The sequence below is a fragment of the Astyanax mexicanus genome, chromosome 4 (genome assembly GCF_023375975.1).
Source record: "Astyanax mexicanus isolate ESR-SI-001 chromosome 4, AstMex3_surface, whole genome shotgun sequence".
In the NCBI taxonomy this organism is placed as follows: Eukaryota; Metazoa; Chordata; class Actinopteri; order Characiformes; family Acestrorhamphidae; genus Astyanax; species Astyanax mexicanus.
In genome coordinates, this window is record NC_064411.1 from 22,463,695 (window position 1) to 22,487,731 (window position 24,037).

The 24,037-nt window shown below is 38.2% G+C and overlaps 2 protein-coding genes across 11 annotated transcripts in view; one reads left to right on the forward strand and one right to left on the reverse strand.

The window, feature by feature from the left end:
- The window catches only part of LOC125801291 (zinc finger protein 239-like), a 327,337-nt gene that overhangs the window by 251,502 nt on the left and 51,798 nt on the right, over positions 1-24,037 (forward strand). For 3 of the 5 annotated variants that reach the window (XM_049477772.1, XM_049477769.1, XM_049477770.1), the window contains exon 2: positions 2,084-3,630. In XM_049477772.1, the coding sequence (XP_049333729.1) occupies positions 2,230-3,117 (888 nt within the window). In that variant the 5' untranslated portion in view covers positions 2,084-2,229 and the 3' untranslated portion in view covers positions 3,118-3,630. Of the gene's footprint in view, positions 1-1,560; positions 1,989-2,083; positions 3,631-24,037 lie in introns of those variants that run through there. The other 2 variants (XM_049477771.1, XR_007438661.1) reach the window with 2 other exon arrangements.
- LOC125801117 (zinc finger protein 850-like) overlaps positions 1-24,037 on the reverse strand; it is a 527,199-nt gene that overhangs the window by 188,992 nt on the left and 314,170 nt on the right. The window lies entirely within an intron of this gene.

Here is a 24,037-nt window from a genome sequence, read left to right on the forward strand (position 1 = left end):
CTCTGTTTGCTGCTAGTTAGATTAGCTTGTCTCTAGTTTAAAGTTAGCGATGTTTAGGTGTAAAAGGGATCTGTGCAATCTGTCATCATTAGCTAAGATGCTTTCACTGCTTTTTACATTCTAATAAACTAATGGGTAACGCACGTTAGCCGTGTTAATCCACGTTTCGTGTAAATTAAGGTTAACTTCAGCACGAGTGAGGGGTTAGTATATAAACACACAGAAATGAAGCACTTTCCATCTTTTTTCCTAACTCTCACTGTTTCTGTTAGAAAACCCTGAGGGCAGCATTCTCCTCTGTCTTTGTGTTTTATAGTTTTTAACAGATAGAGAGTCTGTTATGCTGGATATTTTACTAAATACAGAAGATTATATAATCTGTCTAGCTGTATTTGAACTGAGCTAAACATTGCTGTTACTGAACTGGAGTTTTAAATACACTTAAGTAATGTAAGTCTAGTCTACTGAAAGCCAGTAATGTTAGTATAAATCTGTACTGCAGTAGAAGTGGATCATTTCAGAAACTTGACTTTATTCCTCCCACCTCCATTATAGGCCACTTTTTTTTTTAAATATTTAAATGTTAGCTTAATTTAAATGAAAAAAAAAACTAAAGGCTCTTATTTAAAAAAAAACATAAGCAGTAAATTATCTAAAATTACAACAAATAGAAAATAGAAAAACAGTAAAACATATGTAATACATACTTTTTATATGACCAAAATTAAACTAGACTGAAATCTGACTAAAACTAATAATATCCGATAGACTAAAATGTAACTAAAACTATTATACATTTTAGTGAAAAGACTAAGACTGTATCAAAATCACCTGTCAAAATGAACACTGTGATATACTCTTGTATTTTGCTTTATGTAGTTGCCTGCATTCAGGGAGGGGAATGATCTTTTGATTAAATATAATTTTATAAAAATAAATAAAGTGTTATTGCAATTTAAATTAAACAGACATATAATGTAAAGGGTCTTACATATTTTTTAGTTTATATATTTGTCCCCTTTTTAAAATTAATTTAAAAGCTGTACCCACCTGGCAAGATGTTAACATCCTAGTGTCTGTCCACAAGGCTCTGAGCCTGCTAGTGATTTTGTCCATAACTCCCTTATTCTGTCACTTCTGAGTAAAAATAGAAACCTTTAAGTGTAACAGAAAGTGATTTGATTTATATCGTGATACATATCGATATCGGCTGATATGAAAAACTATATCGTAATAAGATTTTTTTCCATATCGCCCAGCCCTAGCCCCGCTGTTTTTAAGAAATCCCAGTTAAACCATTACTGTGGAACACAGTATCCAGCTGCTCTTTTGCTGATACTTTAATAATGATGATGATAATAATAATAATAACAAAAACATGAATTTGATAATAATAATAAGAAGAAGAATCACACTTTGAGCAACTTGACAAAAATACACAATTAAACATTTGTGTAAGAGGTTTAAAAGACTACAAAAATAATTGAAAAAGAACTACATAAAATAATATGAATTCTTACAAATTGTTATAATTGTGTTAACCTTTAGTAAACAAAAGAGACTCTTATGTTTTACACTCCTGTTGGAGGTTGGTTGATGTGTTGTAACAGTAAAAAGGTCATTATTTTGCTGTGATTTTATTTTGAACTACAATTCCCTGCACCAACAAGACAACTGCATCGGATCAACATTTCCAAAAAACACATCTTGAACTCAGGAGCGCATATCACTGTTAGCCTGAAGCCAGTGTGGTGGAAAATAATGAACTGTTATCAGGAGTTGTAAAAAAAAAAAAACAATCAGGTTTGTGAAGCATTGATTTGGATTAATGTATTTGGTTAATGTGTGGAAACTTTTATAAATTGGTTTAAAGGAAAAAGCTTTGGACATCATCTGTCGTGATGAAGAACAAATCAAGCATCGGCAATGTGATTTGAACCAATGTGTGTCGTTTTTTCGGCACACGCCTCAAAGCTTCAGATTAAAGGGTAACATCACTCACTTAGAATGACTTAGAATCTCTTTAGTTAATTGACCTGCTTTTATTTTAATATTCAATGGCATTTTTCTTTGTGTTTTCCAGAAATTAAAATATTTTCCTGAAATTCATCACCAACAACGAGGATATTTAACTAAGAGCAAAGTTAAACTGCTGAAAGAGGTGAAGCAGAAGCCTTCCTGAAGAATCTCCAGAACACGCAGAAATTGTTTGCTACATTTAAAAGACAAATGAAGCCAAGTCCCGACATGGAGAAACATCAGCACTCTGTCAAGAGTTTTACTAAACAGAGTAATCTCAAAAGTCACCAGCGCATTCACACAGGAGAGAAACCGTATCACTGCTCAGACTGTAGGAAGAGTTTTATTACACAGAGTAAACTTAAAATACATCAGCGCATTCACACAGGAGAGAAACCTTATTACTGCTCAGACTGTGGGAAGAGCTTTAATCGACTGGAGACTGTCAAACGGCATCAGCGCATTCACACAGGAGAGAAACCGCATCACTGCTCGGACTGTGGGAAGAGTTTTAATCATCACAGTCATCTCAAAAAACACCAACGCATTCACACAGGAGAGAAACCATATCACTGCTCAGACTGTGGGAAGAGTTTTAATCATCACAGTCATCTCAAAAAACATCAGCGCATTCACACAGGAGAGAAACCTTATTACTGCTCAGACTGTGGGAAGAGCTTTAATCAACTGGAGACTGTCAAACGGCATCAGCGCATTCACACAGGAGAGAAACCGCATCACTGCTCGGACTGTGGGAAGAGTTTTACTGAACAGAGTGCTCTCAAAATACACCAGCGCATTCACACAGGAGAGAAACCGTATTACTGCTCAGACTGTGGGAAGAGTTTTACTACACAGAGTGATCTCAAAAAACACCAGCGCATTCACACAGGAGAGAAACCGTATCACTGCTCAGACTGTGGGAAGAGTTTTAATCAACAGAGTAATCTCAAAAGTCACCAGCGCATTCACACTGGAGTAAAACCATATCACTGCTCAGACTGTGGGAAGAGTTTTACTACACAGAGTGATCTAAAAAAACACCAGCGCATTCACACAGGAGAGAAAAATGTCCCAAATTTGTCCCATGGCAATTAAAAGCGCAAATCATAAATTCCACCAGAAACAAATATGAACTGTATTTAACAATGGATTTTACAGGTTCAGCAAAACTATTCTTATCCAGGGATGATGTGTATAGAATTCCATGTTATGTTTGTATGTCTTGTAAGTTTGAATATTCCAGGACATTCTTTGTGAGACAGAGCTCAGTTTTTAGGTTAGTTTCTGTTGCGCAGTAAGGTTACAGGCTCATTCACTCCCTCTGCTGGTGTTCTTGTTTGTCTATGGTTCAGTCCAATTAAAAATCTGTTACTATAGAGGGATATAGAGGGATATTTGGTTGTTGTATTACTCAAGTTTTATACTCTCTTATCTTTTCCTTATTGAATATTAAATGTTGCTTATGGTTTTTTTAATCTCCAAAGTTACTAAGAATATCCAAATAATGTAGTTTCTTAATTGTTTTTATCCAGTACAAACTATTATCTTTGTATTACTTCACCTCTATATTTACCCATGTGTGTTTTAATAAACGGCTTTTATATTGCAGATCTCCAGTCTCATTGTGTTTTCTCAACACATGTTTGACATGAAACCTATAGGCCTGAGATTGTCATATCCAGTTATATTAAGACTATGGTTTGTGTTTTTTTTCTCCTAAATCTCTTGTAATGTAACTATGCATAACCAGTCATATTAAGACTATGCTTGAAGTGCAAACAGAGACAGAAAATGTTTTAAGTACAGTACAGTCTTGTTGGTCACTCTGTTACCGTCTGTCACTCTGTTAAAAGTAGCAGAAGCATCTTCTATGCCAGGAGTATTTAATTAGAATTCAGAATGATCCAGTTATACAAAATTCCTCGCCTGTCTCTCTGTCGCACTCGGCGTGACTTTAGTTTTCGTCCGTTCTCGTTTTTCCGGCCATTCTCGCCCAGGCTCACTATCTCCTTATAAAGGCGTTTTTTCACGGCCATGTCCCAATTCAACAGCCGGAGCAGCAGGACCGCGACCCTGACAACACGGGTTCGATCCCGCGTGAGGAGCGGTGTGTTTATTTATTTATTTTTTCCACGTCTGCACAGATCTGATTGACTGAAGAGAGTGGTTGGTGATATTACCTGACACGTGATTGGTCTGTGATTTACTGCGCCGCAAAGCGTGTATACAATTAAATCCTTCTCAATAGGTTTGGGTCCGGACCCGGACCACGGTCCGCCCGTGACCTCTGTTCTATGCAAATTCCCCGAATTTTCCTCTTCTGCTCACTGCTCAACCACCAAACTCGCTGCTACTGTGTTGCCAGTTGCCAGTGTTGTATCTTAAAAAGTCCACACTAAACTGTGAGAGGTTTAAGCTTGACGAGAAATATCGTCACGTCTTAATCTCGTGAGATCTCGTGCCACGATACAGGATTTGCTATTTTACTGACCAAATGTATAAACAAAGCATTTCCTGTTTTACTGTCTATTGTTATTGTTTGCTAGCTAGCTAAATGTTCAAATATGCAGTTTGCTGATTTACTGAACATTATTATTGGTAGCTAGCCTAGCTAAATGTATAAATGTAGCATTTGCCGTTTTACTGACTTTTATTATTGGTAGCTAGCCTAACTAAATGTCCAAACAACAACAGTGTTTAACACGCCGGTATTTATTTATTTTTTATTTCTTGCATATTTTTTTCTTAAATGTAATTTGTATTCTCTTTCAAGCATTCATTCGGTATCTCAGTATGGGATACGCCCCTCTCGCATATTCCTCATGTAGCCCCGGCTAATATATATATATATATATATATTATACGCTCGTTTTCACACCAAGTATTTCTTTATAAATCACAATTCTTGCGTGAGATGTTGCTGTAGCAGTAGATTCTCTCCTGTCAGATTCCTGTCAACTTTAGCCTGTTAGCAGCTAACAGAGTTAGCAGGGAATTAGCTCTCTTTCTCTTATACTGTTTAATAAACTGAGAAAAGCACAAATAATTTATGGGTAAATTTATGAGATTAAACTAATTCAGATTTAATTAGTATAATTAAAGGCTGATTTTTGGTAAGTTAGGAAAAAGCTGAATTAGCTAGCTTCCTAGTGTTGGCTAAGCTAGCTACTGAATGTACCCAAAGTTTCTGAGGAAAAAGAGCATTTATTTTCTGTTTTCTGTGACCTAGAAAGGTTTTTAAACGGTTTGGAGGAACTAATTGCCACCATTCTAACAATTCTACAAATTACTATCTGTCTTAAGCTAATTTGCCTCAGTAAGAGTAAATTATCCTCAAATTTTAACTCAGTTTATTTAATTGTTAGCGTTTACTAGCTAACAGATTTAACGTTTATTTACACAGGTCTTAAACTTAAATTTAGTTGTTTTTTTAAAACATTACTCACACCTTCACTGTTTCTTATAATTCATATCTTCTTTTCTCTACAGTGTATAAATCAGTGAGTCTTGGTGAATGTTTCTGTTCTTATTATGGTAAATAGGGCCTGCAGAGATTTAATAGAAGAATCTGTTCTTTAGAACATAATGTTTTATATCATTATTAGAAGCACAAACACACCTGAGATTATTTATATTTATTTATATTTTACAATCACTGTTACAAAGAGCCAAGTAAGTCCTATTTGTTGGAGTTGTACAGGAGCAATCAGAGAATCTCTATGGAGGAAAAAACTCACTTCAGAATCTGCTCTCAATCTCAGTCACTTAACAGAGTCTGAAATGTATAAAAACATATAAAAAAAATTATTCTGTAAAGTATGAAACATTTATAAATTATTACTTTTAGCAAAATAATAATTTATAATTGTTAGATACTTTATAGAATAACATTTTGCTTATTTCCTAAAAACAGAACAACTACAACTATTTAATCACAGCAGAGGTAATTATTAAAGCTTTTTTAAACTGCAGTTTTAATCCTATTAAACATGTTCTGTGTGTAACTCCAGCATCAGTAGCAGTAATGCTAGTAAATCTACTGAATAAAAAACATTAGTTTTAGAAAATAGAAATATAGAGGTACGTTTTCTCTCCTATTTTAGTGAAATACTTTGTTCTACTTTGTAAAATTAAAGGAAAACTCCAGAGAAGTAGTTCTACAGTGTTTTAAATGAGAGTTTTAGCTGTTTAGCTCCATTCAGCTCCATGTATTAAGGACTCCCTCGTGGGCTCCCTCTAGCGGTGGTGGGGTATAATGTGATATAGCGGGGGAGGGGGCGGGGCTCTACATAACCCGGATGAGGCTGAGCTGGGGGGTCTGTAGCTGGAGCACCGGAGTAAGAGCAGGATCAGCTGAACTACAGAAGGTATGGAGAAGTTTCTCTTTTTCTCTCTTGTTGGAGGTTGTTTGATGTGTTGTAACAGTAAAAAGGTCATTATTTTTGCTGTGATTCTATTTTGAACTACAATTCCCTGCACCAACAAGAGAACTGCGTGTTTTTATTTATTAATTGTCCCTCCGCGCCCCCCGTAGCTCCAGAGGAGCTTGAATACAGCGCAGGAGGTAAACAGAGCTGAGGAGCTCCGTGGAAAAAGGGCTGTTTTAAGCAAATATAAGTATTTTTGAGAAAATTACTGGAAAAATGAGCTCTTATATCAGTTCTAGTCACTCTTCTGTGCATTTTTAGCGGGTATTGAAATATATTTTACCTAATAATTAATTATTTCTGCCCCGGTCGGGTTATCAGCTCTGAGGTACAGCCGTTTCAGCGCCAAAGCACTACATGTGACTGAGCCTGAAAATGTGTGTTCATGTGCTGTATTTACTTTTGTTTCATATTTTATAGATATATGTGCAGTTACAGGTGCTTAATAATCGGCTGGGATTATTTTTGTTGTGTATGTGCAGGTATATTGTGGTTCTTTCTCAACGTTTTGTTCTGCTGAACCGACGAACTGGACGGACGAAAAACGCAAATATGGAAATTATGATTCAGAAATGTTAATAAACAAGGCATATTTCGCCCTAAATGTCTATTTTCTGAAAGGAAACACAGCTAAATCGGTAGATAACTGTAAACCAGAGACTATATGCCTTTAAATAGCATATTGGGTGTTTATGTTGATCTTATAATTATTCATAAACGCAGCCGGATATTAATTGACATTTTTCTGGCCCGCCGGAGGGCCAGGGCGTATTAATAGGTTAAGAAATTCATATATCTGGTGAAAAGTATAACATGCATAAAACAGAACTAGGTTTTATTACGTACATGAGTAAATAATAATCCACGGAAATAACATAAAAACCCCATTAAATAGCTCATTTACCCACGGTGTATTTTTACCAAATTCCGCTTTTTACCCAGTCCCATCTAACCTAACCTAAGATAACCTAAATTAACCCAAGACGTTCTAATTAACCTAAGACGTTCTAACTTAGCATAACCTAGGTCTAACCTAACCTATTCCAACATAATACAATTTCGCGCTCTGAGCCACTTCCACCCAAACGATAAAAGAAAGAAATTGAGCATCAAGTAATCAATGACCAAGCAACCAATCCAACAATAAACACTAGCTTTAAGAGTTTATACTAACAGGAGGAAGAGTAAATTAACCAGGTTACTTACAACTGGAATAGCAGTATCTCTGCTGTGATCTCCCATCTTCCATGCGCTTCTCCACCGACATTCACTGGGTAAGGAAGACGCTCCTCCCAGTGACCTCAGAGCTGTGTTGTGATTGGCCAGCTGTGAGTTCGATAAGCTCTGCGCTCGTTTGCTCATTCTGTGTACTCCGGATGTTTCCCTGAATTTATTCGACCTGAATTTTTATAACCTGAATTTTAATGACCTGAATTTTTACAACCTGAATTTTTAAAACCTGAATTTTTAAAACCTGAATTTTTAATCCCTGAATAATTATTTCCCTATGGAATTATTTTTTACTTGAAATTGTTGTACCTGAATTATTTTTTTATCTGAAATTTGTGCTCTCTATCATTTTAAAACTGTTCTAAACTGAAATTTTTATATCTGAATTTTAAATATGTAAATATTTGAAGGTAAAAAATTCAAGAACATCAGATTTCACACTGTTTATTTTCAAGAATCATGTTTTTTTTATTCAGACACTGATTTAACTCCATACAACGCTAATTAAACTTCATTAAACACTGGGCTGTCCAGGGCGAAAATTACCCCTCCTTCCATGGTGACCCTAATGGTGAGGGGCAAAGAAGGGACAGTGTCATCAATGTTGCCAGACCAAATTTCTGCTGGAACCACAAGCTCCTCCAAACTGGCACATAGGAGAAGGGTGTCATTTGTGAAGATCCCAACAACCTCAAGTTTGGTTGTTTTTGCGCCTTCACATTTCTGTTGAAAAATAAAGGGCTTATTAGAGACTTTATTTTACACAGTTAAAAATAGTTCCTAAACTGTCTGTTTCTTTGTAGAATCATGAACACTCATTAAAAGTTATTTGCATCATAAAATAGTTCCTTAACAACAACAATATTTGTTAACAATACAGGGCCATCTAAAAAAATACAATATCTTTGAAAAGTTACTTTATTTCAGTAATTCAGTTTAAAATGTGAAACTCATATTATATAGATGTATTAAACACAGAGTGATCTATTTTAAGCGTTTATTTATTTTATTGTTGATGATTTTGGCTTACAAAAAAAAACAATTCAATTCAATTCAATTCAATTTTATTTATATAGCGCTTTTTACAACAAAGGTTGTCACAAAGCAGCTTTACAGGAAAAACAGGTCCACGCCTCTTATGAGCAGCACCACAGAGATGCCAATTTTATGGTGACACAGTGGCAAGGAAAAACTCCCTTTAAGAGGAAGAAACCTTGGAAGGAACCAAGACTCAGTCCGAGGAACCCATCCTACTCGGGTTGACCCGCTCAGTACAAACAAACAACAAACAAATAACAGAACAAAAACAGTACAGAGAATTAATGTGAACTATGGCTAATATAACAGGTACTAATTTATGAATATAAGAATGTGATGGGCACAAACTATAGAGCTATGGCTAATACAGAAACAGATACTGAGTGTGTTAATGGTAATCAGTGCAGGGTTGCAGAGCCGGAGAACGACACAGCGGGCAGTGGAGAGCCAGGCTGGGAACATCAGGAACAGGGCATCTCCATACATGTAAAAGAGATAGATAGAGAAAACAGAAAGGAAAGGAAGAGAAAAAAAAGCAGAAGTTAGAAGGGCTGTGTAATAATTCTGAGTAGAAGGACAGGGCTGATTCCTGAAAGCTGGAACCACAGACGGACGCATCCAGGAAGACCGGCCGGCCAGGCGTCTCAGCACATGTGAGAAAGACAGAGAGAGAGAACAGAGAGGGGAGGGAAGAAAAAGGGGTTAGAATGGTTTTATAAAACTCTGCTGGAGTGGGATGGGCACTGGTAGCAGCAGCTCAGGACATGGGGAGAGAAAGAGAAAGCAGATGATTAGGACAGGGTTTATATTTGCTGGATAAGCTGTAAGAGGAAGAAAATTGTAATGAGACATTACTCAAAAGCTTGAGCAAATAGAAATGTTTTGAGTCTAGATTTAAAGATTGAGAGTGTGTCTGAGTCCCGTATATTAATAGGGAGGTTATTCCAAAGTTGGGGAGCTTTATAAAAGAACGCTCTTCCTCCTGCATAGTTTTTTCTAATACGCGGGACTAATAACAGGCCAGCGTCTTGGGAGCGGAGTGAACGCGGCGGATTGTAAGGAGTAAGGAGTTCCTGTAGATAATGCGGGGCCAGACCATTAAGGGATTTATACGTCAGGAGAAGTATTTTATAATCTATACGAAATCTAACAGGTAGCCAATGTAGGGATGAAAGAATAGGTGTAATGTGATCGAACTTTCTAGCTCTGGTAAGCACTCTTGCGGCTGCATTCTGAACTAGCTGGAGTTTATGGAGCAATTTATGTGGACTTCCAGCCAACAACGCGTTGCAGTAGTCCAGCCTGGAGGTTATGAATGCATGTACCAGCTTCTCAGCATCTTCGAGAGAGAGTATACTGCGGATTTTAGCTATATTTCTTAAATGGAAGAATGCAGTTTTGACTATGCTACATATGTGAGCATCAAACGAAAGAATTGGGTCAAAGATGACCCCAAGGTTTCTCACAGTTTTACCAGGTATAATTAAGTGACCGTCTATGTCTACAGTATTAACATTTATGTTTTTATCAATATTAGGACCTAATAGAAGTACCTCAGTTTTATCAGAATTAAGTAAGAGAAAGTTGTGTGTCATCCAATTTTTAATGTCTTTAATACAGTCTGTTATTTGATTTATACAGAGCTCCTCGTTGGGTTTAGCAGATATGTAAAGTTGCGTGTCATCAGCATAGCAGTGAAAGTTAATACCATGCCTACGGATAATTTTACCCAGTGGTAGCATATAAAGTGTAAAGAGTAATGGACCCAGTATTGATCCTTGAGGGACACCATATTTTACTCTAGACTGATAAGAGCATTCGTTATTTAAGTAAACACACTGGAATCGATCTCTCAGATAAGATCTGAACCAGGTGAGGGCTGATCCTTTAATTCCTATAAGATTTTCTAACCTATCAAGTAGAATAGCGTGATCTATGGTGTCAAAGGCAGCACTTAGATCTAGCAGTACAAGGATGGCATTACTGCCCCTATCAAGAGCTGAAAGTAAATCATTAGTTACTCTAAGTAGAGCTGTTTCAGTACTATGGTTTTGTCTAAATCCAGATTGAAAAACCTCATGCATACTATTACTTTGTAGATACAAGCGCAGCTGGTTAAACACAATTTTTTCTAGGATTTTGGCTATAAAGGAAAGATTAGAAATTGGTCTATAATTAGCAAGCTCGCGGGGGTCCAGATTTGGCTTTTTGATAATGGGCTTAATGACCGCCAATTTAAGAGAATTGGGTACGTAGCCCATGCTAAGGGATGAATTTACTATTTCTAGTAATGATTTTCCCACCTTTGGCAGTGCCTGTTTCAATAATTGTGTGGGTACTGGATCTAATATACATGATGTTGATTTTGATGAGTTAATTACACTAAGTAAATCTTTTTCTGTAACCGGGCTGAAACACTCTAGGTGTGTCTCAGAGCTGGAGCAGCATTCATCGATATCTATAAGTAAATTTTGGGGGTGATACTGAATTTTTTGTCTAATGCTATTAATTTTATCATCAAAGAACTTCATGAAATCATTGCTATTAATGTCGACAGGGATAACGGAGCTAGTTTGTTTTTGACTGCCTGTGAGTTTAGCCACAGTAGTGAAAAGGAATCTAGGATTGTCTCTATTTTTCTCAATAAGCGATGAAATATACTGGGATTTTGTTTTAATTAGGGCTTTTTTGTAGTCTGTGAGACTATGCTGCCATGCTAGCCGGAAAAATTCTAGTTTTGTGTGTCGCCATTTACGTTCAAAGTTACGAGCGGTTTGTTTTAATGTACGTGTGTGGTCATTATACCACGGTGCTAGCTTTTTATCCCTGATTTGTTTTATTTTTGTCGGCGCTACGCGGTCAAGGTTAGAGCGGAGCACAGTTTGTAGATTTTCTGTTTTGTGCTCGAGATCATGCTCATAGGACGGAAGGGAGATGGTTAAGTCGGGGAGTTTATTTACAAATTCATTAGCAATTGCGGTTGTTATTTTACGCTTGCTGATATAGCGGGGCGGGAGGAGGATATTTTGATTAAAAACTATTTCAAACATAATTAGATAATGATCGGATATTGAGTCATGTTGAGAAAGAGTAACTATATTCTCAGCCTCAATACCCAGTGTCAAAACTAAGTCTAATGTATGACTACATCGGTGAGTGGGGCCAATTACATTTTGTTTAAAGCCTAGAGCATCTAAAACTGATTTAAATGCAATTTTTAGTGGATCCTGGTCCTTTTCAAAGTGGATATTAAAGTCTCCGACAATTATGATCTTATCAGAAAGAAGAATTACTGCTGCTAGAAAGTCAGCAAACTCACTAATAAAATTTGAGTATGGTCCAGGAGGACGATACAGTGTTATAAGCAGGAACGAATGCTGCGTTTTGGAAGCAGGAGACGGGCCTGCTACTTTAAGACTAAGAACTTCAAACGACTTAGCATCCAATTGTGAGTTTTGAGATATACCTAACATTGAGTCATAGATTGTGGCAACACCACCGCCACGACCAGAGCTGCGTGGGTAACTGAAATAGCTAAAACCTGGGGGGGTAGACTCATTTAAAGCGATATATTCATCAGGTTTAATCCAGGTTTCACACAGACATAGTGCATTAAGGTGATTATCAGTAATAATATCATTAACAATAACTGATTTTGGTGCTAGCGATCTTATATTTAATAGCCCTAGTTTCATACGGACGCTGCTGGTACTCTGAGAGACGGATGCTGTTGTTTTAATTTTAATAAGATTATTAAAACAGATTTTCTGAGTTTTTCGGTTTCGAGCGACACGGGGGACAGACACAGTCTCAATCCTACAAGGTAAAAATGCACTTGTATCTGAAAAAGGCACATAATTAAAACTCACAGCCTTATGCACAGGATAGAGGTGTGCCAAAAAATCGATTCACATAAGAATCTTGATTCTCATTTACTACGATTCAGAATCGATTTAAAATGTCCCAAAATCGATTCTGAGGGGCGGGTTTTAGACTGATTTTGGGCTGGGTATTTTTGTTGGACCTGGCAACCCTGGGGATAGCGCTTGTCCTTTCAAACGGAGATCTTCCAGACACACACAGAGCGTAGGTGTTTGAGAATCACCGGTAAGATGGCAGAACAAGCACTATATTACATTAGATTAACGTGTAGTTTCAATGTTTTATGGCAGAATGCTTCATAACAAGCATAAAAAAGATCGCTAGTAGTTAGTTTCAGTAACTGTTAGCTAGCTAACTAGCTAACTTTCCAGTTCCACCTTAAATAACGCTACAGGTGGCAGCGGGCTGCAGCATTTAAGGCGGAACGGAAAAATACAATAAGCTAATCAGAGCTAATTTCAGCTCCTCATCACAGAGGAATTAAGGAATGGACCATATGAATTAATTTCTCCACCTCCTGCCCCCTTTCTGAAGAAATACAACGACCTTAAATTAACTAGTTAATCAGCAGCTGCTCCTGAACTTTAGCGCTCCACTGCTATCATCACATCAGCCCAGCAGCGTCACCTACACACCACCGCTAGTAGCCTGGTAATAAAGCAGTGTTATTTATTATTTATTTATTGTTCATTAACGTCATTGTGATATCCCAGTGATTCCTCTGTCACTGAGGACCCACATTCCTGCACATTTTATTGTTTTTGTAACACATTACCTGCTCCAGGACCAGTGTATATTATGGAGGGTTTTTTTTTCAATAAGATTCATAAGCCAGAAGCAGAAATTTTTATAATTCAAATCGTTTTGAATCAAAAATCGATTTTGAATCGAATCGTGGCCCCCAAAATCGGAATCGAATCGAATCGTGAGATAGTAAACGATTCCCACCCCTAGCACAGGAAAGTGGCAAGATAACTCATTAGAACAATGTATATTACTAAACTGCCCATTACTTAGACCACTAACCTGGCCGGTATGACTGGTTAGAGCCAGTCAGTCCCGGCGTAGCACCGCCTCAATGTTACCAGAGAGGACGGTGGATCCCAGGCGGCTGGGGTGAAGCCCGTCTCGGTGGAAGAGGGCTGGACGTTCCCGAAAACTCTCCCAGTTGTCCACGTAGCCAACTCCACTAGCAGAGCACCAGTCCCGCAGCCAGCAGTGGAGAGCGTAGAGGCGGCTGAACGGCTGGCTCCCGCGGCGGTAGGTGGGCATCGGACCAGAGATGAGGAGGCGGGCGCGGGTCAGTCTGCGAGCGGTGTCCAGAAGAGTGCGAAAGTGCTCCTTCAGGACCTCACTGCGCCGGGCGGACGTGTCGTTGGTACCCACATGCAGGATGACGGTGCCGGGGTCCCCGCGATGCCGAAGCACCGTAGGAAGCCGCCGGGCGACGTCCAGGACCCGAGCTCCTGGAAAACACGACACTGCAGCATTACACTTAGCGTTAGACACCTTTAAATGCCTAACAATGGAATCTCCGACAATGAGGGTACTGCCCTTATCTGTTTTCCTCGGGGCTGGGGGAGGTGAAGGAGGCGACGGCGACGAGCTGAGGACCTCAAACCGGTTTGCGGAGGCAAAATCCGGCTGAGAAGGTAGGGGGGAAACCCGCTTTCCTCGGCCGCGCTGCCGCTCCCAGGCCCCTCCCGGAGCGGGGGTGAAGCAAACGACCGCCGGGGTCCGCCGCGCCGGCAGCACCGGGGTGGAGACGGCCGCGAAGGCGGCGTCGCGGGATTCCTCCAGCCTCGTCCTCTGCCTGTGGAGCTCCGACTGCCTCTCGAGCAGGCGGTGGATCTGCTGATCCAGACGGACGAGCTCCTCGCTGAGTGTCAGGAGAGCACGATCCTCCGCACACGCCATTACCTCGAAGTAAGCACAAAACACACAAAAAACGGCAAAAATCGATAAATAACACAAAAATAATGGCTACCTGAGGGATTTTATAAGTTTAGGAGGGTTATAAGACGGTTAAAAGTTAATAAGTAGTAGAAAACGTAAACAAATAGCTAAAACAGAGAGGAGCTAAACAAACAGCAAGCAGGTTCGCAGGTTTTCAGTGTCTCTGAAAATAAGAATATTATATAAGACCAATTGGTACTTGTGGCAGTGTGGGCAGTTTGCTAAGTCCTGCTGGAAAATGAAATCCTGCACTGACACTTTAGACTTGATAATAAAACACAGTGGATCAACACCAGCAGATGACATGTCTCTCCAAACCATCACTGATCATCAGTAAATTTTACATTTTATTTGTTAATAAAGGGATCAGTGTCTACTCGAGATCTAGTGTGAAGTTTCCACCAATCAGTGATGGTTTGGAGAGACATGTCATCTGCTGGTGTTGATCCACTGTGTTTTATTATCAAGTCTAAAGTCAGTGCAGTGTTTTCCCACAAAATATTCATGCTTCCCTCTGCTGACAACTTTTATGGAGATGTAGATTTCATTTTCCAGCAGGACTTGAAGTACCAATTGGTCTTATATAATATTCTAATTTTCTGAGACACTGATTTTTGGGTTTTCATTGGCTTTAAGCCATAATCATCAACAATAAAATAAATGCTTAAAATAGATCACTCTGTGTTTAATACATCTATATAATATACAAGTTTCACATTTTGAACTAAATTACTGAAATAAAGTAACTTTATAAAGATATTACATTTTTTTTAGATGGCCCTATAGGTTGCCAGTGGCTAACTCGGTTTTGTCGCTCGGTTCTGTTAATATGGAGTCAAAAAAGGGTCATAAAGATTTTGAGTTTGTAAAACAGTCGCAAATGTACTGAAACTTGTAACTGCGTTTAAACAACTGCATGCACGAAAATCCAAATCCACAAATTAACTGGAATGTGCAAACTTGAAACAGAAAGTAATATTAATAATAATTCAAATGTAAAAATGTGACAAAATATTTTAAGTATATATAAATATATATTTTTCAATTTGTAAATCCAGTCTCCTGAATGTGTGAATCAGTACTGCTCAAATGGCTTAAGCTGGGTCAGACCAAAAATCACATGGAATTTGTGAGGTTGTAAATGTGACAGTGGGCGTTTTTCACTGTGGAGCTAAAAATCCTCTCATTCATCTTCTCTGCTGCGTGTGTGTAGCTCTAGCTGCAGTTGCGAATTTTGACCCTGTTTTTACGCCTGATTGATGGACCAATAGGAATGCTTTATCTAGACCAATCAGATTATGGGGTTTGTTTAACCAATCAGAACACTGGGTGGGTCTCTGCAGCTGGGAGTACTGTGCGTGTCGAAAGCCAGAGGGCTCGTGCTGAGCTTTCAGCACCTGGACAGCGCCGACAACACAGAGCTGTCAAGAGGAGCCTGGCTGAAAGTTCAGCACCTGGACAGCGCCGAACCCATGTGACCTGGAAGCAGCAGCACTGATCAGACACGGCTGGCAGCTCATGATCAGCGCTGCCTGAGAGAGGAGAGGGACCCTTAAAAACGCCACTTCTAGGAGCTCTCAGTTGGGTATGGTTTGGCTGAACCCTGCTCCTCGTAACTCTGACTTGTTGTTCTCTGTTTTCTAGAAGGTTGATTGGGACTTACCTGCTGGAGGACGATCCTCGAACCGACCCAGTGGTAGAGTGAGTTAACCTCCCCCGGCTGTGGGATTTATCCTGGACTCTTTAGCCGGCTAGCTAAACCTCTCTCCCTTCCACACACCAGAGACTCTTTTTTTTTTTTTGCTTCTCTTTTTGCCTTATGGTTGAAAATAAATGCCCTATGGGTTTCTTTTCGTTGAAACCTGCCTCTGTCTCCTGCTTTGCCTGGGTCCATTCAGCTAATTTGCTCACAATATATATATAATTAATTAATTTATGTATGTATTAATATGCTATACCATATGTCTGTCTTTGTTAAAGAGCATAATATAAAGTATTTAAGCATGAAAGCAGGTATAAAATTCGCAACTGCAGCTAGAGCTACACACACGCAGCAGAGAAGATGAATGAGAGGATTTTTAGCTCCACAGTGAAAAACGCCCACTGTCACATTTACAACTTCACAAATTCTATGTGATTTTTGGTCTGACCCAGCTTAAGCCATTTGAGCAGTACTGATTCACACATTCAGGAGATTGGATTTACAAATTAAAAAATATATATTTATATATATTTAAAATATTTTTTCACATTTGTACATTTGAATTATTATTAATATTCCTTTCTGTTTCAAGTTTGTACATTCCAGTTCATTAGTGGATTTGGATTTTCGTGCATGTAGTTGTTTAAACGCAGTTACAAGTTTTACAAACTCAAAATCTTAATCAACCATTTCCTTTCTGGACTCACAATAGTTGTGAAGAACAAAGCATGCATAGATCACAAAAGGGAGGTCATCAAGATTTATGTCCATTGCCCTTCTCAGTGCTCCAAATCTTGCCTTGAACCGGCCAAAAGCACACTCAATGGTCGTTCTTGCTTTACACAAGGCTAAGCCAAAGTACTGTTCCTGAACGGTAGATCCACCATTGGCACACTCCTTCATGAGGTAAGGCAGTAAGGGGTATTCTGGGTCGCCGAGTAGGAAAACAGGAATTGCCCCCTCATCTTCCATGATTTGCTTAGTAAGGGCAGGGATCTTGCCACTCTTTAGGTGCGTATTCAGCTTTGAATTGGAAAAGTTGAAAAAACTTGAGCGTCATGGACACTTCCAGGCCATTTATCTACCACGTCAATGAATGTGTACTTATAGTCACATGCAGATTGTACATTAAGCGTGTATTTTCCTTTTCTGTTTAGATCCTCCATTGAATTTTTGGATGACTGCTTCATTTCAATGTGAGTCTCATCTATGGTGCCGAGACACTGCAGTATGCCATGGTGCAGGGGTGTTCAAACTTTTTTTGTTGGGGGCCAGAAGGAGAAATATATTTGAAGTCACGGGCCACAGACTCTGTAATAAAACAAATAATGAAATATACCACTTTCAATAATATTTTTTTCCTGATTATTTCATTTACACACCATTTTACTTGACTTACTATCTTTATCTTTGACAGTGTTGTGTAAACTAACATTTTTCAAATTGATGTTTCATTTCATGATGTCTCTTAATATTAAACTCCTTAATTACGGCAACTTTTAGACTCTTTGGCCCGTTTTTCTGCGCTAGAAATGCGCACTCTTTTCGCTTTTAGACTCTTTGGCCCGTTTTTCTGCGCTAGAAATGCGCACTCTCTCCGCTTTTAGACTCTTTGGCCTGTTTTTCTGAGCTAGAAATGTGCACTCTTTCCGCTTTTAGACTCTTTGCCCCGTTTTTCTGCGCTATAAATGCGCACTCTCTCCGCTTTTAGACTCTTTTGCCTGTTTTTCTGCACTAGAAATGCACACTCTCTCCGCTTTTAGACTCTTTGCCCTGTTTTTCTGCGATAGAAATGCGCATCCTCTCCGCTTTTATACTCTTTGACCCATTTTTCTGCGCTAGAAATGCGCACTCTCTCTGACTCTTTGGCCCGTTTCTGACACCTAGCGGTCAAACTTTGAATCGCACATTATAAAAACCTGCTTAACAGCGGGCCAACTTTCATTCCATTTCTAAAATACCTCGCGGGCCGCTCCAAAAAAGGAAACGGGCCGCAAATGGCCCACGGGCCGTAGTTTGGACACCCCTGCCATGGTGGGAAGAAAACTCTGTAAAAAGTTTCTCTTCTTCGGGTTCTGTAAAAGGCAGCTTGATGTATGTTGGACCCAGATGGGTTGTAACTGCTTTACATCATCATAAAGTGGATTTCAAACGTGATTTTGAGGGCACTATAAACACCCACAATGCATCATGATTTACAGTAAACAGCGCAGCTTACTACGCAAGCTTTTTCAGCATTTCTTTAGAATATAAGGAAGGTGTGTGTGTGTGTGTGTGTGTGTTGAAACATGGATCCATACAATGGCTTAAAGCACGGCTCAGCCACTCTGGAATTTGTGTTAATGCAACCGGTGCTAGCACATGATAATGATGGAGTGTCCAACTTCTTAGTGGACTAAATAGTCTCTCCCTATAGAGCGCTATACTAATGAGGGGTTAGGGAGCCATTATTTGTATTTTAACCTACTCTGCAAACCACTCACTTTAATGACTCCCCCCTGGAGTGTATAATATCCTCTCCGTTCAATGGCTCTTCAGGGTCTTTAGAATTGGGGTAGACTGCTTGGTAGCAGCGAGCCTCTAATTTGGGTGAGACGGATACGTTGGCTGCTTTGTATACTACCGTGGATGGTGTAAAGAATAACTTGTCCTCTCTCTAACGAGAAGTCAAGTTAGAATTTTTTATGAAGTACAACATTCCTTCATCTATGCCGTCACAATCTGCATCTTTCAGATGAGCAAGTACAAAGTGCTCGCCATCTGACAACGCACAAGCGCTCGCCCATGCCTTCCACCGTCTCCTAGCTCTCTGCCATTGTCACCACTTGTTTTGCAGTGCATTTCACTTTCATGGGAGCCTCTCTGTTGTAGGGTGCTGGCCGTGAAAACATTCTGTGGAAACAAAAGAGCAGAAACAGATAATTATGATTTTGTTTTTGCAGTTTTATTAATAACGTTTCAGCTTCACTCACTACATTGTATTACCCACGATTCAACTATGAAATATGCAAAGAGAGAACAAACCATAATGGTAAATTGTTTTGGGGCAACGTGATGCCATTTCGCTGTCATAATTGATTAAAAATATATATAACAATATGAAAATAAACTGAAAAAATATATATTTTCATTGTTTGGTATAGATGAATGGCGTTGTTTCTACCCGGACACTTTAAAAAGCGTTATCGAGGAGGAAATAAGGGCCTTATGGAGAGCCTACCCTCTTCCAATCTCCGCTGTTACATCAGCAAACTTCTCGAGGGAGTCCAAAATGAATGGGGCTGAATGGAGTTAATCGGTTATTATAAATATTAAAACAGAATGAAATTGTTTAAGAGGTGGAATATAGTAAGTGCGCACAGTAAACTATAAGAAGTACTAAAACTGCTTTCTCTCTTCTATATTGTCTCTCAGCTCTTTTCGCCTCTTTTCAGCAGCTTACAGTCAGTCAATAATGGCTACAGTGTAATATGGCTGCAGTGTAATATGGCTGCAGTGTAATATGGCTGCAGTGTAATATGGCTGCAGTGTAATATGGCTACAGTGTAATATGGCTACAGACAGGGGCAATGGTAGTCTAATGGCTAAATTAGGTAAATTAAAGGAGGATAATATTATTTCCAGGATTTTAGTGTTCATTTCAGGGGCATATGAACATCTGAATGAAGGGGAAAAAGGTGAACTGAAAACTCTGCAACATGAGCTGGATGAACTCTATAAAAAGGAAGTTGAAGGGGCATTTGTGCCAGACAAAGGTGGATTGAAAAGGGGGAAAAAATCTGCATATTTTTTTAATTTGGAGAAATCTCATTTTACAAATAATTTAATCCGGCAACTAAATATTGATGGGGTGGTTACTAAAATAGGATCCTACTAAAATAGGTAAATATTGTCTGCACTTTTACAGTAATTTATATACATCTAGATACTGTGAAATTTCTGTGTATGTATTCCTAAATTCTCTGCCTAGTGGTAAATCTATTAATCTATATCAAAAGGAATATTGTGAAGATACTATTATTTTAGAAGAAGTCATCGAATCATCTAAAAAAGATCCACTCCTGCTTGAAAATTGGAGACCAATATGTCTGTTAAATAATGACTATAAAATATTAGCTCTAATATTTGCCAAAAGAATTAAAGATGTGATGGATGTGATTATTGATGAAGCTCAATCAGGTTTTATGAAAAATGGATACATTTCAAATAACATTAGATTCATTTTGGATTTGTTAAATTATTCAGCTTTATGCTCTGATAATAATCTTATTCTCTTTCTGGATCTTTATAAAGCATTTGATTCTATTGAACATGCGTTTATTTTTCATTCTTTAGACACATTTGGTTTTGGAGATTATTTTGTTAAAGCTGTCAGAACTATGTTTAATAAAGAAAATTGTTCTGTTAAATTCAAATCCGGCACCTCACCTAGATTTGAGATACAGTGTGGTATCAGACAAGGCTGCCCAATTTCCCTGTACCCTTTTTTTACTTGTAACATTTTCATATTAAATCAAGCAATTTAAAAGGTATCGCTGTTGCAGACAAGGAAATAGTAATTAATCAATTATCAGATGACACTGCAATTATCAGATGACACTGCACTCTTTTTGAGAGACTTTAGTCAGGTACCCAGTGCTATAAGATTGTTGCAGAGTTTCTCAGCAGCCTCTGGTCTTCATCTGAATGTTGACAAATGTGAATTATTACCAATAAAAGTCTATCTGGTACAAGAAACTGGCGGCATACCCATAAGGAATAAGTAACATATTTAGGAATTGTTATTTGCAAGAATCAAGAAATGAGAAGTAAAGTCAACTTTGATTTACCTTTCACAAAAATGAAGAAGAAATTAAACTGCTGGCTTTTCAGGGACTTGTCTTTAAGATGTAGGGTTCTACTAACTAAAGCTGAGGGAATTTCAAGACTTACCTATGCAGCTTCTTCTTTAGATGTCCCTGACCAAATGGCTAAGACTATTGATAATACTTTATTTATCCTTATGTGGAAAAATAAATTCCATTACATTAAAAAAAAGTTATTATGAATACTTATAAATCTGGTGGCTTAAATTTTCTTAATTTCCCTACTCTTAACAACACTTTTGAAATAAATTGGATAAAACAATTTATCAAAACTCCAAATTAATTATTTGAACTTTAGAACTTTATACCTGCATATATCTTTTCTAAATTAGGAGGACTTAAATTTATCCTACTTTGTAATTTTAACATAGCTAAACTTCCTTTAAAATGATCTAACTTTATCTAACTTACTCCTCACCCATATTTTATTTGGAATAATTATAATATATTATAGAAGAACAAATCATTATTTTTCAGCTGGTGGTTCTCTGCAGGCATTTTGCTGGTAAATCAGTTATTTAACCCCCTCCCCCTCAGTTATTTAACTCCCCCTCAGTTATTTAACCCCCTCCCCTATCCAATTCTTATATAACTTATATGTATGTTGCTGTATGTTGGTATATTTTGCACTTGCTTGAATTGTTTCCGTGATTCTCAATAATAAAAAAAAGAAATCCAATGTTAAGATTTTATTTTTGAACAACCAGCTTTACTTGATTTAATAATTATTATTTTACTGTTTTGTGAGTAATATCTAGCTATGTTGAATCATTTAACTGAGGGCACTGTGGGAAGAGCATAAACTTCGCGGTTAGCACAGTGGCTAATCTGACAAAAAAAAATCTAGCTATCTTCGGGGCTGTGTTATCAATCATCAGCAGTATTTAAACAGATTTACTGTTCATGGCATTCACAAAGCTTTATAGGGTACACCAGTTTATCCATTATTTACAGAATTTAACCTCAGCAGTAGTATTTAATGTGCATTTAAAGTGCAGTACAAAAATGTTCAACCATGTTAAACTTTGGTAGGATAGGTCTGACTGTGGAACATCATCTAAAAGCTTTTTTTAAAATGTCAAATGAGCATTGATGTGCCTTTTGGTTTTTAGTGTTTTGGGTGGAGGAGTCAGAAAGAGGTGGAGCCAGGATTAAGTTGAACCAGGCGGTGGAGCCAGTAGAGCCATGATGAAGAACAAAATTTAGGTGGAGCAAGGATTGGGGCCAGGACAAGATGGTGCAGTGGTTAGGTGGAGCAAGACTTAGGTGGAGCCAGTGAAGCCTTACTACACTATTCACTGATTTATACATCATCAGTAGTATTTAAACAGATTTACTACAATTATATACACCTTAGCAACCACCTGGAATACAATAGCAACTTCCTAACAACAGCTTAGCAACCACTTTAGAAATTATAGCAACTGCCTAGCAACCAGTTAGCAACCACCTGGAAAACGTTAGCAACTGCCTAGCAACCACTTATCAACACATTCCTATATCAGACAATAATTAGCATTCCACCATGTTTTTGAAACATGTTTTTTGGAACTTTTTGGAATTTAACATTTAAATGTATCATAACAGCATAGCAACCACTCTTTACACTCTTCAGACAGAAACAGCTTAGCAACCATTTTAACTTTTCAACATTATCAGCGTACTTTTCCAAACCAACTTAAAGTTCCTTCACGAACTTTGCCTTTTCTAGTTCGAATTACAGTTTTAATGTGATTTTCAAAATGGTAATTGCGATTTTTCATATCTTACATACAGACATTTTTTTATCTAAAATATGCAAAAACGCTGCTCAATTCTTAAGCGTTGATCAGTCTTATACTGGTTACTGGCGCCTCCCAGTCAGAAACCCGCGTTCTGGATTATAATCCACTGTCCAAGTTTCTCCGTGTCTATGTTTACACAAGGTCAGAACGTGATCTGAACGTACAAGCTTGTAAACAATGTTTTGAATCACTGATCACTGACTTCTGAATAGATTAAGTCGATTCTACACTCAACCCAAAGCAGCTGAACACCACACAGATCACATGATAATTCACTATATCAGCGGAGTTCAAACACACACGCAAACACACACGCAAACACACACGCAAACACACACGCAAACACACACGCAAACACACACGCAAACACACACACTTTTTTTTAAGTAAAATAATTTACTTTACTAAAAAGCAAAGAAAGCATGCCTGTATTTTTCTTTTTTATCTACAGTAAACAGGTGTTATACAGTAAAGACACTAGCATGTCTGCTACTGTAAGCTGATTGGTTAGTGAGCTAATGCTGGAATTGCATCTAGCTTTAAAATGCTTGTAACTGGAGTTTAAAATCATAAAATATATGTCTGCTGTGCTGAAACATTTGATATAGTTCTGTGTTGAGAACATAAGTACATATAAAATATTCAGACATTTATAAACTGATCTTAATCAGTTGCTTCATATGCACCCATTCATTTTAGCAGTAGGGACTTACTGCAAGTAGGTATTCTCATCTGTAGAGATTCTGTGGCATGGCATTGCTAGTTCTCGTGTGTTTAGTTCTGGCATGTTCTTGTGATAAACGTGTTTTAGGAAAGCAGCCAGGTAAGTCTGCGATTTCCCGTGGTGAAAAATAGTGTAATATGTGACTGTGTTGCTAATCAGTCGTGTAGTGTGAAAGTCTAGCCAACTGAACAACTCATAATTACACAGAACTACAACTCACAATTAAAACGTGACGATATTTATAAAACGACTCGCGGGAAGAAAAATCAGTTTAGTGTGGACTTTTTAAGAGGGATCTGGCAACCCAGTAGTGATACAGCGAGTGTGGTCGCTGAGCAGTGAGAGCAGCTCTCAGCAGAAGATGAAAATTCGGACATTTGTATACAACAGAGGTCACTAATGGGCGG